Source organism: Notechis scutatus, chromosome 3, assembly GCF_049901735.1.
Source record: "Notechis scutatus isolate UNSWTSFEM ecotype Mainland chromosome 3, rNotScu1.2, whole genome shotgun sequence".
NCBI classification, from domain to species: Eukaryota; Metazoa; Chordata; class Lepidosauria; order Squamata; family Elapidae; genus Notechis; species Notechis scutatus.
This window is the reverse complement of record NC_142011.1, coordinates 35122179-35134301: the sequence shown is the minus strand read 5'-3', so window position 1 is coordinate 35134301 and position 12123 is coordinate 35122179. Positions and strand designations below refer to the sequence as shown.

General features: G+C 42.0%; 1 protein-coding gene across 2 annotated transcripts in view; it reads left to right on the top strand.

The window, feature by feature from the left end:
- Window positions 1–12123, top strand: part of LOC113423699 (rho GTPase-activating protein 39-like) — a 67528-nt gene that overhangs the window by 31513 nt on the left and 23892 nt on the right. The window contains exon 2 of one of the 2 annotated variants that reach the window (XM_087959485.1): window positions 7969–8084. The exons of the other annotated variant lie outside the window; for it this stretch is intronic. Within the exon in view, the coding sequence (XP_087815611.1) occupies window positions 8056–8084 (29 nt within the window). The 5' untranslated portion in view covers window positions 7969–8055. The remainder of the gene's footprint in view (window positions 1–7968; window positions 8085–12123) is intronic. 2 annotated transcript variants of the gene reach the window in all.

Below are 12123 nucleotides of genomic sequence, written 5' to 3'. Positions count from 1 at the left end.
CCTTCAGCACCCGCCGCTGTTGATTTCCCTTCTGCCCATGCTGCCGCCGCGTTTGGAGCACCACTGCCGTTTGGAGCTGCCGCTTCCGCATTTGGAGCTGCCGCTTCCACGTTTGGAGCGCTGCCGCTGTTTGGAGCACTGCTGCTGTTTGGAGCTGCCGCTTCCGCCTTTGGAGCTGCCGCCGTGTTTGGAACTGCCGCTTCCGCGTTTGGAGCACTGCCGCTGTTTGGAGCACCACCGCCATTTGGAGCGCCGCCGCCACTCCAAGCACGGCGGCAGCTCCAAACGCAGAAGTGGCAGCTTCAAACATGACGGCGGTGCTCCAAATGGAGGCAGCACTCCAAATGGCAGCGGCACTCCAAACACGGAAGCGGCAGCTCCAAACATAGCGGCGGTGCTCCAAATGGCGGCGGTGCTCCAAATGGCAGCGGCACTCCAAACACGGAAGTGGCAGCTCCAAACGCGGCGGTGCTCCAAATGGCGGCGGCACTGCAAATGGCGGCGGCACTCCAAACATGGAAGCAGCAGCTCCAAACGTGGTGGCGGAATGGGCAGAAGGGAAAGCAACAGCGGCGGGTGCCAAGGTCTTGGGTCTGCAGCAAAGGTGTTTGGTGGGAGTAGGGAGCTCTCTGCGCTTCGCCATGATCACCCGTTAGGAGCGGCTGGTGGCGAGGCTGCCCATGGGGTGCTCTAGATGAGGATGCAAGGGGGAGAATTAAGTCACCCCCAAAAAGACGGCCTAGCCATTTTGTCGGGGCTCAAAAAAATATAAGACCTGGCCTTATTTTATGAGAAACACAGTAATAGGAGCTCAGACTATAGTTAGAGATTGTGGCTCCTCTTACATGAAGAAACGAGAAGGAGAGAGACGCAACCCATTAGTCTAAATCAGAAAATCAACTCCAGAACTATTTTATTAAGATAGTATAATAACAAAATCTTGTGACTGCTTTGCCTTCCCTCTTTCTTATACGCTAGTGAGTTTGGGGGAGCCTATCTGAGTTGCTTCCAATCAAGTTGCTATCTTGATTCTTGGAACTTAAATAATGTTTCAGCCCTCTTTGCTTATGAAATAGATGTTGCATATTTCTGTCTTGGGAGAATAGGAGCCACTTGATCATCCCCTCAGAGATGTGTTTGGCTTAAAGTTTATTATTAACATCTTTGACACTTAGCTGGACTGACATTGAACTTGGATTGGTCTTCAGATAAGCTTTTTTCAGTTGGTTAGAGCCGATAGGCAGACTCTGTTTGCTGTTGGACAGTCTGACTGTGACTGCTGCATTCCCAGAGTATTGGATGCGCTGGGATATTTTGCAGATAGAGGAATGAACCTGAGATAGCATAGGCGGTTAAAATCATCCACTATGATTTGGTGACCTTCTTATGAGGCTGGGAGGGTTATCTGTCTATTTGGATGCTTGGCAGTGGACAGCTAGAAACTGGTTAGAGGATGAATCAGTCAATGGATCAGGCTGGAGGTCAGGCCACATCCATAGACCAATGTGTTTGCTATCTTTCTGAACCTGTGCTAGTGTTGACAAAGGATGGTTGAGTGCAGACTGGGGTTGCACCAGGTTTGCTGCCATATTGGCTGCATTTGTGATCTTGGTGTTGATGGCCTCTGTTGAGTTTCATCTCTTTGCTGCTGATCTCCATCATGTAAGCAGATGACTGCATGGAACTTTCCAACTGGAGTGGCCAACCAGGACTTTGGGACTTGGATTATTAATGGTGGCAGGGTGGGATGGATAGCAACCCAGACGGCAATCTTGTGTGGACTCCCTTCTCCCCCCTTCCCTCTTCAGAGCCCTTATCTGATAGCTCAAAAGCTTATTTTCCTCTCAACTTCTTCTGTCAGCTAAGTGCTTTGTTTGTATGTTTCCCCCCCTTAGGCCGAATGCCTAGGAAAGGGATTAACTGGGTGGAGTGGATGAGAAGGGGTCTGTAACCAATGGGTGACAATGGCTGGGGAGGGGCCCCTTAGATATTAAGCTGAATATATCTTTATATGTTTGTGTATGTGCTTTGCTGAGGGGGGCAAGGGTGCTGAATGCCTGTGAGTACTGGGAGCGAGTAAAGCTGAAGCATCTCAGAATGCTTGGTTTTCTCCTCTCTGGGATAACTGTAAGTGGTTATTATGGGAGATCCTGGGCCTTTGAAGTTGGGGGCTTTGGAGGAGAAGATGCCATGATCACTGGGGGGGACATGGAGGGCCATAATACTGTGGTGGTGATAGACATGGGAAGATCTGGTGGGAAAAGAGTGAGCTGCTCCAGGGAACACAGGACCAATGTTTTATACCTGTTTTGCATTCCAGCTCCTTCGTCCCAGCCCCAATACTGTCTGAGGCCCTGGATTCTGGATGTTTCTCTTAAATGTCAGGTCAGGTTGTAATAAGGTCTCCTTCATCTGTGATTGGCTTGTGGTTGAAAGGGCCAATATGGCATATATTACTGAGGCTAGACCTTGAAGGGAGGGAGTGTCGGGCTACAAATGTAGCCATAGCCCAGAAGCTAGGACAGGGATGGTGGTACGGCAATTGTCATCTGATAATTGTTTACGTCTTTCAGGGAAGTGTTCTATAGGTTACTGGATGTGAGACCCTGTTCATTAAATTTGGCTCTAGTGATCAGTTGGGATTATTGCTGTTGTACCAACCTCCCTGCTGCAAAGCAATCTACCTGCCTGAGCCCTTTGATTTCATCTCTGGGTTGATGGTGGAATTCCTCAGCCTTACGTTCTTGGGAGACTTTAATATGGCTCCCCTGGAAGTAGGATTTACGGTATCTCATGAATACTTTTTCCATACACAAATATGATCATTTTCCTCAATGAATCAATGAACGTACATTTTTAAATCCGGGTTTTCTTAATTTAGATTTAGGGCTTCTGTGAAGAACAGATCATATTTTATGTCACATTTATGCAGAAATATTGAAAATTCAAAAAGCTTCAAAAGCTATTAAGGACTACTACATCTTCAGGGTTTTTTTATCCTGGGAATTATAGTACATCTTTAGTGAGTAACCATTTTGTGAACTTCATATCCCAGAATTGGGGAAAGTAAATGAGAATTCATTCCTATTTTCAACTGACAAAGTAAGAGTTCTTGATAAAGATACAAATTAATTCAAAATTAATTTGAATAAGTAATCCCAATGCTATCCAGACCTCTTCTTAAATTTCCTTTTAAACTGTGAATTTTCTTGAGGCACTGGGAACAGAAGACCAAGATCATTTCTGATTTACTCACCCTGGTTGCAAAGTTCTACAGTTCTTTGGACTCTGATCTGTGTATGGAATTTTCCACAGCCATCTGTTCCCTGTCCCACAATTATGAAGGACATAGATGAATTACAGTACCAAATGCTGTTTGCTATGCAGTATTCAGTCTGCTTCCATATACATATACCTCCCCTTGTACTGACAGCTGTTGCCCTCATACTTAGACCATGGAGTATACTTATTCCACATGTCACCAAACTAACTGACTGACAAAAAAGCATTTCTAGTGCTGAATCTCAGCCACAAGATTAAAGTTCATGATTTGCATGAGGTATTCAAAAAATTATACCATGGGTCATTTCATCTTTCAATAGAAGTGAATATACGTAGCTCAGAGTTGGACTGTGGAGTCCTTGGTGCTCTCTGAGCTTGGCTGTTGTCTTGCAGATGTTTCATTACTTGATATAGTAACATTATCAGTACTAGTGAGTGTGAGGTTTTATCTCTGTTTATATATAGTAGCTTCCCCTGCCAGTATTGGTCAGGGTGCAGTTTTCTCCTTAGGAATTCCTTTGTTAGGATTTGCTATGGGCTTGATTTTTTTGTCTCCTGTTAACTTCTGTTTATCTGGACATTGGTGCTGAAATAATAAAATTTGTTGGAGTAAGTGAGCTATCAGTGATGCAGGGTGGGTGGAGAAGAGTGTGTGGAACCTGTTGGGCTAGCCAAAAAGGCCCAATGCCTTTGGGGACTCGGCAAGGCAGGATGGGGCAATAGGTGAGATGGCATGCTGCAGTGTTTCTGTGGTCAGTTGTAATAGTGAATGATCACAGAGGTGGTACAAGAAATGTAACTTTGGAATAGGGTCATAAGTACCTTTGGGAAGTCTGTTGTAACTTTGGATCATCAGTAACTGACCTGTCATAACTCAAGAACAACCTGTATTAGAATGCAAGAATCACAAATTTAACAATTCTTCAGATAGCAAACATCACTAATACAGTAAACTTGATTCCAAGTCTGTAGTTTATCATGTGTTTACCTAGCACACCATTTCTTGTTTGGGTAAGCATTAGGCTATGCAGGGTGATGAGAAAAGCTCATTGCAGGGATATTAATAGTCTTTTGATCATTGTACTCCTTTATCTGGATTATCTTCTATATTAAGGATTCCCTCTGAGTCATTGTACTCTCCCAAATGCTTATTCTTCCCCTTGACAAATTATTTCCTTCTCTAGGTGGCTAATATGTTTATGACTTCACCAATATGGTTTGGTATAAACAAATCTTCCACAAAAGGGGTCACTCAGAGGCAATGTTGTCAAAAAAAAAATGTCACCTCCCTTTTGCAGAAGTCAACAAGGTTCTGAAATGAATCACATCCTGGGCTGCAGGGAACTGAACTCCTAAAGCAGTCCAGGGATCCATTGAGATTGATTAGATGCCTGAGGTGACCCATTTGAATTGACTCTAGTAATCATCAGTCTCCCTGGATAAGTAGCACTCTTTTGCATCAAGGTTTATGCAATACAGGGCTACAAATGGATACAAGTCAGTCAGTGCTTAATAACTTAAGTGTATTATCCAATCAGGACTCCTGGTTTATATAAGTTTCAAAAATAGAGACACACATTCCAAGATGGAGTTTTTGTATATTTATGAATGTATAAAGAAATTGTTTACATTGTTTAAGAAGCAAAAAGTATTCTAGCTTATTCATTGCATGATAACATGTTTATTCCATATTGATATATTTTTGGAAAAAAGAAAGTTCTCCTGAACACAAGGTTTTCATTTTGGCTTTAGAAATTAAAAAAGTAAAACAAAGATATATAATGTTTTTGAAAATGAGCTAGGTATATGATGGAAATATGTAGGTTAGAAGAGTGAACGAAAAGGTGTTTTTTTAAATCAGTGATGAACATTTTTAGATCTGAATGTACTTTCATATTGAGCCAGCTTTTAGATTGATGTGAAATATAGCAGTTACACAATCAAAAGGTATATCGCCTGCCATTCTGCTCAAAAGAGACAAGCTCTTCTTTATGCCAAAAAGGGAACTAGAACTTTCCTATTCTAATTTGGCAATATATAAATATTCCATTTGAAAATACTGTACTCAGTGGATTTTTTTTGTCTTGTTACTTTAACCTTCTTCTTAATACATTTTCCTAACAGTAATAGCAATAGCATTAAAACTTATACACCACCCCTATAGTGCTTTGCAGTTTGCTATGTAAGTATTATTTGCTTATTGCCCCCAACAGTCTGGATCCTCATTTTACCAATCTCAGAATGATGGAAGGCTGAGTCATCCATGAGTCCCATCACGCTCAAACTCCAGGCTGTCCGTAGCCTGCAATACTACACTTTAATCACTGCGCCATCAGACTACCCTAATCCTAATCATAACTTGTTTTTGAGTTAAACCTTGCTAATCAGAAGTTGTTTTTGAGCTTAACATTTTCCAATATGGACTGCTATTAGAAAGCAATAATTTTGATTAAGCCCTACTCCCTCTACTACAAAACAACCTTGCTTCAAAGTTATGGCCTCTGGTCATAGTGAGCTAGCCTCTTGCCATGCAACTCAATGCTGAATGGATTGTGAGTATCTTGCTTCAGCATGAGAATCAGGTGGCCTGCATCTAATCAGATTATCTATTTTGCTCAATCCCCCAGAAGACGGTATTTAATTGTGGCCTCTTGAAAGATGGAGCTGCAAAATGAAAGCTGCAAAATGAAAGATGGAGCTGCAAAATGTTTCTATTATTCTATTAACCCTGCTCTGGACAATTAAATCTATTTTCTACTTAAACTGAGATCTGCCTTTTTTAGACTCTGCCAGAAAATCAACAGTTAATTGTGTCAAGATAAATTGCAAGATACTGTATAGGCATTTATAGTTGCATGCTTCAACATTACTTTAGAGAGAAACGTTAGCTGGAATGAGCTAGCTTTACTTGACCAGTTTAAAGACCTTGTGCAAGATGATCCATTTCAGAAAGGCACTCCAGATATCTTGGAGGAGATTATTCAGTGCTGCCTATCCCTAGATGGACAGCAAGAAGAACTAAGGCAAACAGCTGATGAAAAGCTGATCTGTATTTCTTCTTTCTTTCACATCGGCTTTTTCAGTGAATTGTTATTGTTCAGTCACTAAATCATGTCTGACTCTTCCTGACTCCATGGACCACAGCATACCAAGACCCCTGTGTTCCACTCTCTCCCAAAATCTGTCCAAATTCATGCCCACTGCATTGATGACATTATCTAATTATCTCATCCTCTGCTGTCCCCGTCTCCTTTTGCCTTCATTCATTCCCAACATCAGGGTCTTTTCTAATGAGTCCTGTAGCTTCTTCAGTAGTCAACTACGGCATGTAATTGGAAGTAGATGTCAATTATTGTCAGCTACAGAAAAAAAACACAGAAGCTTGTTGGTGGCTTACAAGCCAATCTTCACATCTCATCCTATCTTTATTGGAAGGAAGAAGAATTCAAAGTGGAATAGGACAATTGAAGTAGAACATCTGATTCGCTAGAAGAATAGCAATAGCTATAGGACTTAAATACTGCTTTATAGTGCTTTACAGCCCTCTCAAAGCGGTTTACAGAGTCAGCATATTGCCCCCAACAATCTGGGTCCTCATTTTACCGATCTCAGAAAGATAGAAGGTTGAGTCAACCTTGAGCCTGGTGAGATTCGATCTGCCATATTGCAGGCATCCGGCAGGCAGCAGAAGTAGCCTGCAGTACTGCACACTAACCAGTGTGCCACCAAGGCGCAGAAGAAGAAACATCAAGATACTAGGAAACAGCAGATTTCTGTATGCACCCCATCTTCTCCAAAAAAAAATTCAGTACCCATGGAAACCTAATTTTTCCTAATTGGCCTTTCTGCCCCCCAAAATGTCTTCAATAGGAAGAAACTGATCAGGGACATCAAAGTGAGAGTGCAGGAGTGTTACAAAACTTACTTTTTCCCTGCCTGCATCCTCAGAACAGGGTTTGGAGTGAGAAGGGGGCTTGAAATTAAATGAGGATTGGACATTCATTCTCTGTGTTCCTCCTGATACGGATGCTTTTCAAACACGAATCTAGAACCAACCTAGAACTAAGTTGATCCTAGAACTAAGCTAAAAACAACCTAGAACTACAGAGAAATTAACTGACAGGACAATTAATCAGTGGAACCACTTGGCTCCAGAAGTTCAGATAACAGATAATCAGAGTTGGAAGGGACCTTATAGGTCATCTAGTCCAACCCCCTGCCAAAGCGGGAGACCCTACACCATTTCTGACAAATGGCAGTCCATTTGTGGATGCTTCAACACTGGAGGTTTTTAAGAAGAGATTGGACAACTATTTGAACAGGAAGTTGGATTAAAAGACCTTCAAGATCCCTTCCAACTCTGCTATTATATTATTATCCTTCCATTAGATTCAGGGAGAATGGTCCTAAATTGGGCAAACTGCTTCACAGGAACAACTGAAAACTCTCCTGTCTGCAAATGCTTCTCAAGAAAGGGAAAAGTACTGCTGATGCATATTTTGTTGTTGTTCCAGACTGCCCTAAAGGTCAGAGTGACCAAAAGGTCTAGTAAGTTTACTTTTGGAGTAAAAAATTACCAGACTACCCAAAGCATTTGAAATTGTTTCCTTTGTGTTCGAGCTTCAGGCAGACTAAGGAGGGTTGGATAGATCTGTTTAAATAACATGTCCAACAATTTGATTTTAGGTTCATGCTTTCCATTGTAAATAAAGGAAAATAATACACCAGTTTCTTAACTCTGGACGAGGCAGGGGCACTATAAAAGCTGTTTCCATGAGTGCTGTGCTTGATCAAAAGTTTAGGTATGTAAATATTATAGATAGAATGCACATATCTTTGTGTAACATCTAGTTAATATTTTTCTTGTTTTAAAGAAAGAACTTTCCTACATATTCATTGCCCTAGCATTCCAAACCAGTATAACCAACCAAGATCTCAGTTTTTGTGCAGATTCGTGTGTAACAAAATATATTTTAATACACCTGAGTCTTTGCCATAAGCTATGCTAAAATATTCAATTAGTTATTCCCGTGATAGCGAAACTATGGCACGCATGCCACAAGTGGCACACAGAGCCATTTGTGCCAGCACGCGAGCCTCAGGCAAACTTACCTCACTGCGCATGCACACACCTCACAGCTGATATTTCAGCTGGTTTGAGGCCTTTTTCGGCCTCCCAGAAAGCCCCTTGCAGAGGCTTTTTCCAAGCTTCTGTGAGGCACAGTGCAGGTAAGGGGGCGGTGAGGGTGGATTGCGCACACATGCATGGGGGCGTGGGGGGCCCATTGCATTCTGGGTGCTGGCATGCGATTGCACGTGTGCTAATGTGCGTGCCATTTTTGGCATAGGAGCCCAAAAAGGTTAGCCACCAATGAGTTATTCTGTCAGTAAAATCATATGAGTTTCCAAAATTCAGGCAACTAGTGGGCATGTCAAAATTAACACTTCGAAGGATATCAATTTAAGAGGAGCCCAGTCAAAACCCATGTAGAAATGTGAATCTTAGACTTTCTTCCTAAACTCATCAGAAAATCTAATTATGTAATTTTATGTCTATGTGTTTTGAAATCATATCTTAAGAATCCAAAATGTTGGTCTAGAATGTTGGTCTAGTAGACAGCAATTACAAGCAGATAGACAGATGTTCTCAAGTTAAATTGTATAGCTTTTTAAAAAATAGAATACATGTAGTCATTGTTTAGTGACTGCCTCACCCCCGATACCTTAAAGAGACAGGTGGCTGCCTTGGCCTCAGTGATTTCGGTCAAGGGCTCTAGTATTCTGGCTCAACACCCTAGGGTGAAAGCCTTCCTTAGGAGAGCCACGAATTTGAGACCACCAGTGGTCCATTGATACCCCACCTGGGATTTGTCTAAGGTCCTGCAGGCATTGACTTCTCCCCCATTTGAACCCTTGTGTAAAGTCTGCCTTCGCCTTCTCACGTGCAAGGTGTCATTCTTGGTGGCCATTACCTTGGCCAGATGTATTTCGGAGTTGGTGGCCTTATCCATCAGGAAGGATCTGTGCATATTCCATGCAGACAGGGCATTTGGACCCTACCTTCCTGACCAAGGTGAACTCCTTATTCCATCGTTCACAGGAGTTGATTTTACCTAATTTCTCTCCTGAGCCTACCCATGCACTGGAGATAAAATTGCCCACCTTGGACATTGGGAGGGCCCTCCGTATTTACATTAAAAGAACTTCTTCTCTTAGGAGGACAGAAGCCCTGTTTGTTTCCTTTCAGCCATCAACTTTTGGTCGCAGGGTGACACCTTCCACAGTAGGTCACTGGCTCAGTCTGCATTGCAAAGGCCTATGAGTTACAGAGCCTTCCTGTACCCAGGAGAATTACAGCACACTCAACCAGAAGTGCAGCGACCACCGCAGCCTGGGCAATGCAGGCATCGATTCTGGACATTTGTAGAGCTGCGACCTGGTCATCGGTGACCCCATTCATAAGACATTACAAAATTGACTCCTTTGCCTCAACGGAGGCGTCCTTTGAAAGATGTGTCCTGCAGGGTGTGCATGTAGAGGTGGGGACCTCCGACCAATCCAGATCCCACCTGTAGGACAGCCATCAGCCAGCTTTGGTATGTCCCATCCTGGATTCTCCCTTCGGCTCAGTGGAGAAGGACCATTGGTCCTACCTGAACGCTTGTTCTTGGGGAGCCGAAGGGAGAATCCAGTCCCACCCTGTATTCTGTCAGGTCGGAATAGGGAGGAAATGTCCCTTTTTTTGTAGTATCAATGAACTATCTGTTTGAGGACGAGGAGCAGTTGAATTCGCTTCAACGTCGTTCAGAACTGGGGACCGTTACCAAGGGGGGTGTCCTCAGTTTTTCAACTCGGTCTGCAGAGCTAGGAGACTAGAGACTACCCCCATCCTGGATTCTCCCTTCGGCTCCCCGAGAAGAAGCATTCAGTTAGGACCAACGCCCCTTCTATTCACTGGATGCAATACTGTTGAAGACCACTACAATATATTTATACTTGAAGTCAAAAGAGTCATCAAACTGTATGTTCCAATAACAACTCCAAAAACCAGAAAAAACAGATTACCCATAACAGTAAGGAAGCTTCAATCCAAAAAGAGATCACTTTGGCAGAAAAACAAATCTGGTCACGTTGCCAACTTCAAAAGCCGATACAAAAATTTATGCCACCAGATAAAGACTGAATGCACCAATTATCACATTAAACAAGAGGAAAACCTATGCACCAATTCCTCCTGCGCTTTCTAAAATTTTGTAAACAACAAATTAAAAGACTCAAGGTCCATCCCACCCCTGAAAGGACATAATGGTAAAGACTGCAATGACGACACCATTAAAGCCAACCTCTTTAACATATTCTTTGGCTCAGTATTTGTAAACAGCAATGGATCATGCCCAGTATTTCCTAGTCAGACCACAGACAACTACTATGATCTAATACATATCGATTTTACAGAAGACAATATTGAAAAAGCACTACGCAATCTAAAACCATCTCTATCTATTGGACCAGACGGAATATGTGCCTACTTCTTTAAAAAGCTATCCACTGCCATAGCCGAACCTCCAAGCGTAATCTTTGAAAAATCTTCCAGGACCAGCTCCTTGCCAAAACTATGGTCACAAGCCACAGTCATTCCCATCTTCAAAAAGGGAGACCCCAGCCTAGTTGAAAATTACAGACCAATCTCTTTATTCTGCGTCACCTGTAAAGTCATGGAATCAATGATTAACCAATCCATTATCCTCCACTTAGAGACAAACAACCTACTCTCTAATAAACAATTTGGTTTCAGAAAAAAACTATCCGGCAATCTGCAACTCTTACACTGCAAAAACATATGGACTACACAACTAGATCAGGGTAAAGCAATAGACGCAATCTACATAGACATCTGTAAAGCCCTTGATTCAGTGATACACGACAAACTACTCCTAAAACTAATATTTTATGGTATCTCTGGACCCTGCATAACTAGATAGAAGCATTCCTGTCAAACAGACAACAAATGGTCAAAATTGGGAGTGTCCTATCAAATTCTATACCTGTCAACAGTGGAGTCCCCCAAGGCAGTGTTCTAGGACCAACTCTCTTCATACTCTACATAAATGACCTCTGTGATCATATTAAGAGGAACTGTGTTCTCTTAACTGATGATGTAAAGCTATTCAACACCACAGACAATACTGCTACCCTTCAAAAAGACCTCAACTATGTATCAGAATGGTCAAACAAATGGCAACTTCAAGTCTCAACAAACAAATGCTCTGTCTTACATATTGGCAAAAAAATAATAATCAGAAAATGAAGGAAGGAAGGAAGGAAGGAAGGAAGTTTATTGGAGGCAGAAAATGCAGTATCTTCTGTAGCAAATACTTCTTTTTAAAAAAATTGGTTGTTTCGAGAACTTCAAAAGGGAATTTTGTGTTCTTTTCTGAGACTTGGTTTTGTGTTTTTTTCTGAGACTGTAAAATGCCTGTTTTGAATCTATTGAGAATTCCCATGAAAAAGCCATGGCATTCAGATGAAAGATTTATGAGAATTACAAAATCTTTGCAACATTTGGAAACATTACTTCATGTTGTAAAAAAACATTACTCAGGAGATTTTTGTTTCTATTTCGTAAGTTTAAAATATATGTATGTATGCATGCATGCATGTTTGTAAGTATGTATGTATCTATGTATGTAGCATTGCTACTTTTTAAAATATACCCAAATAGTAGAAGTTCTACTTTGCCAGCAACTTTTATGAATTGGCTTCACAAGATTGCAGCATGGTGAAGATTTCCTAAATTTTGTGGGGAGCCACTACAAAAGAAAAGTATGAAATTTCCTCTGT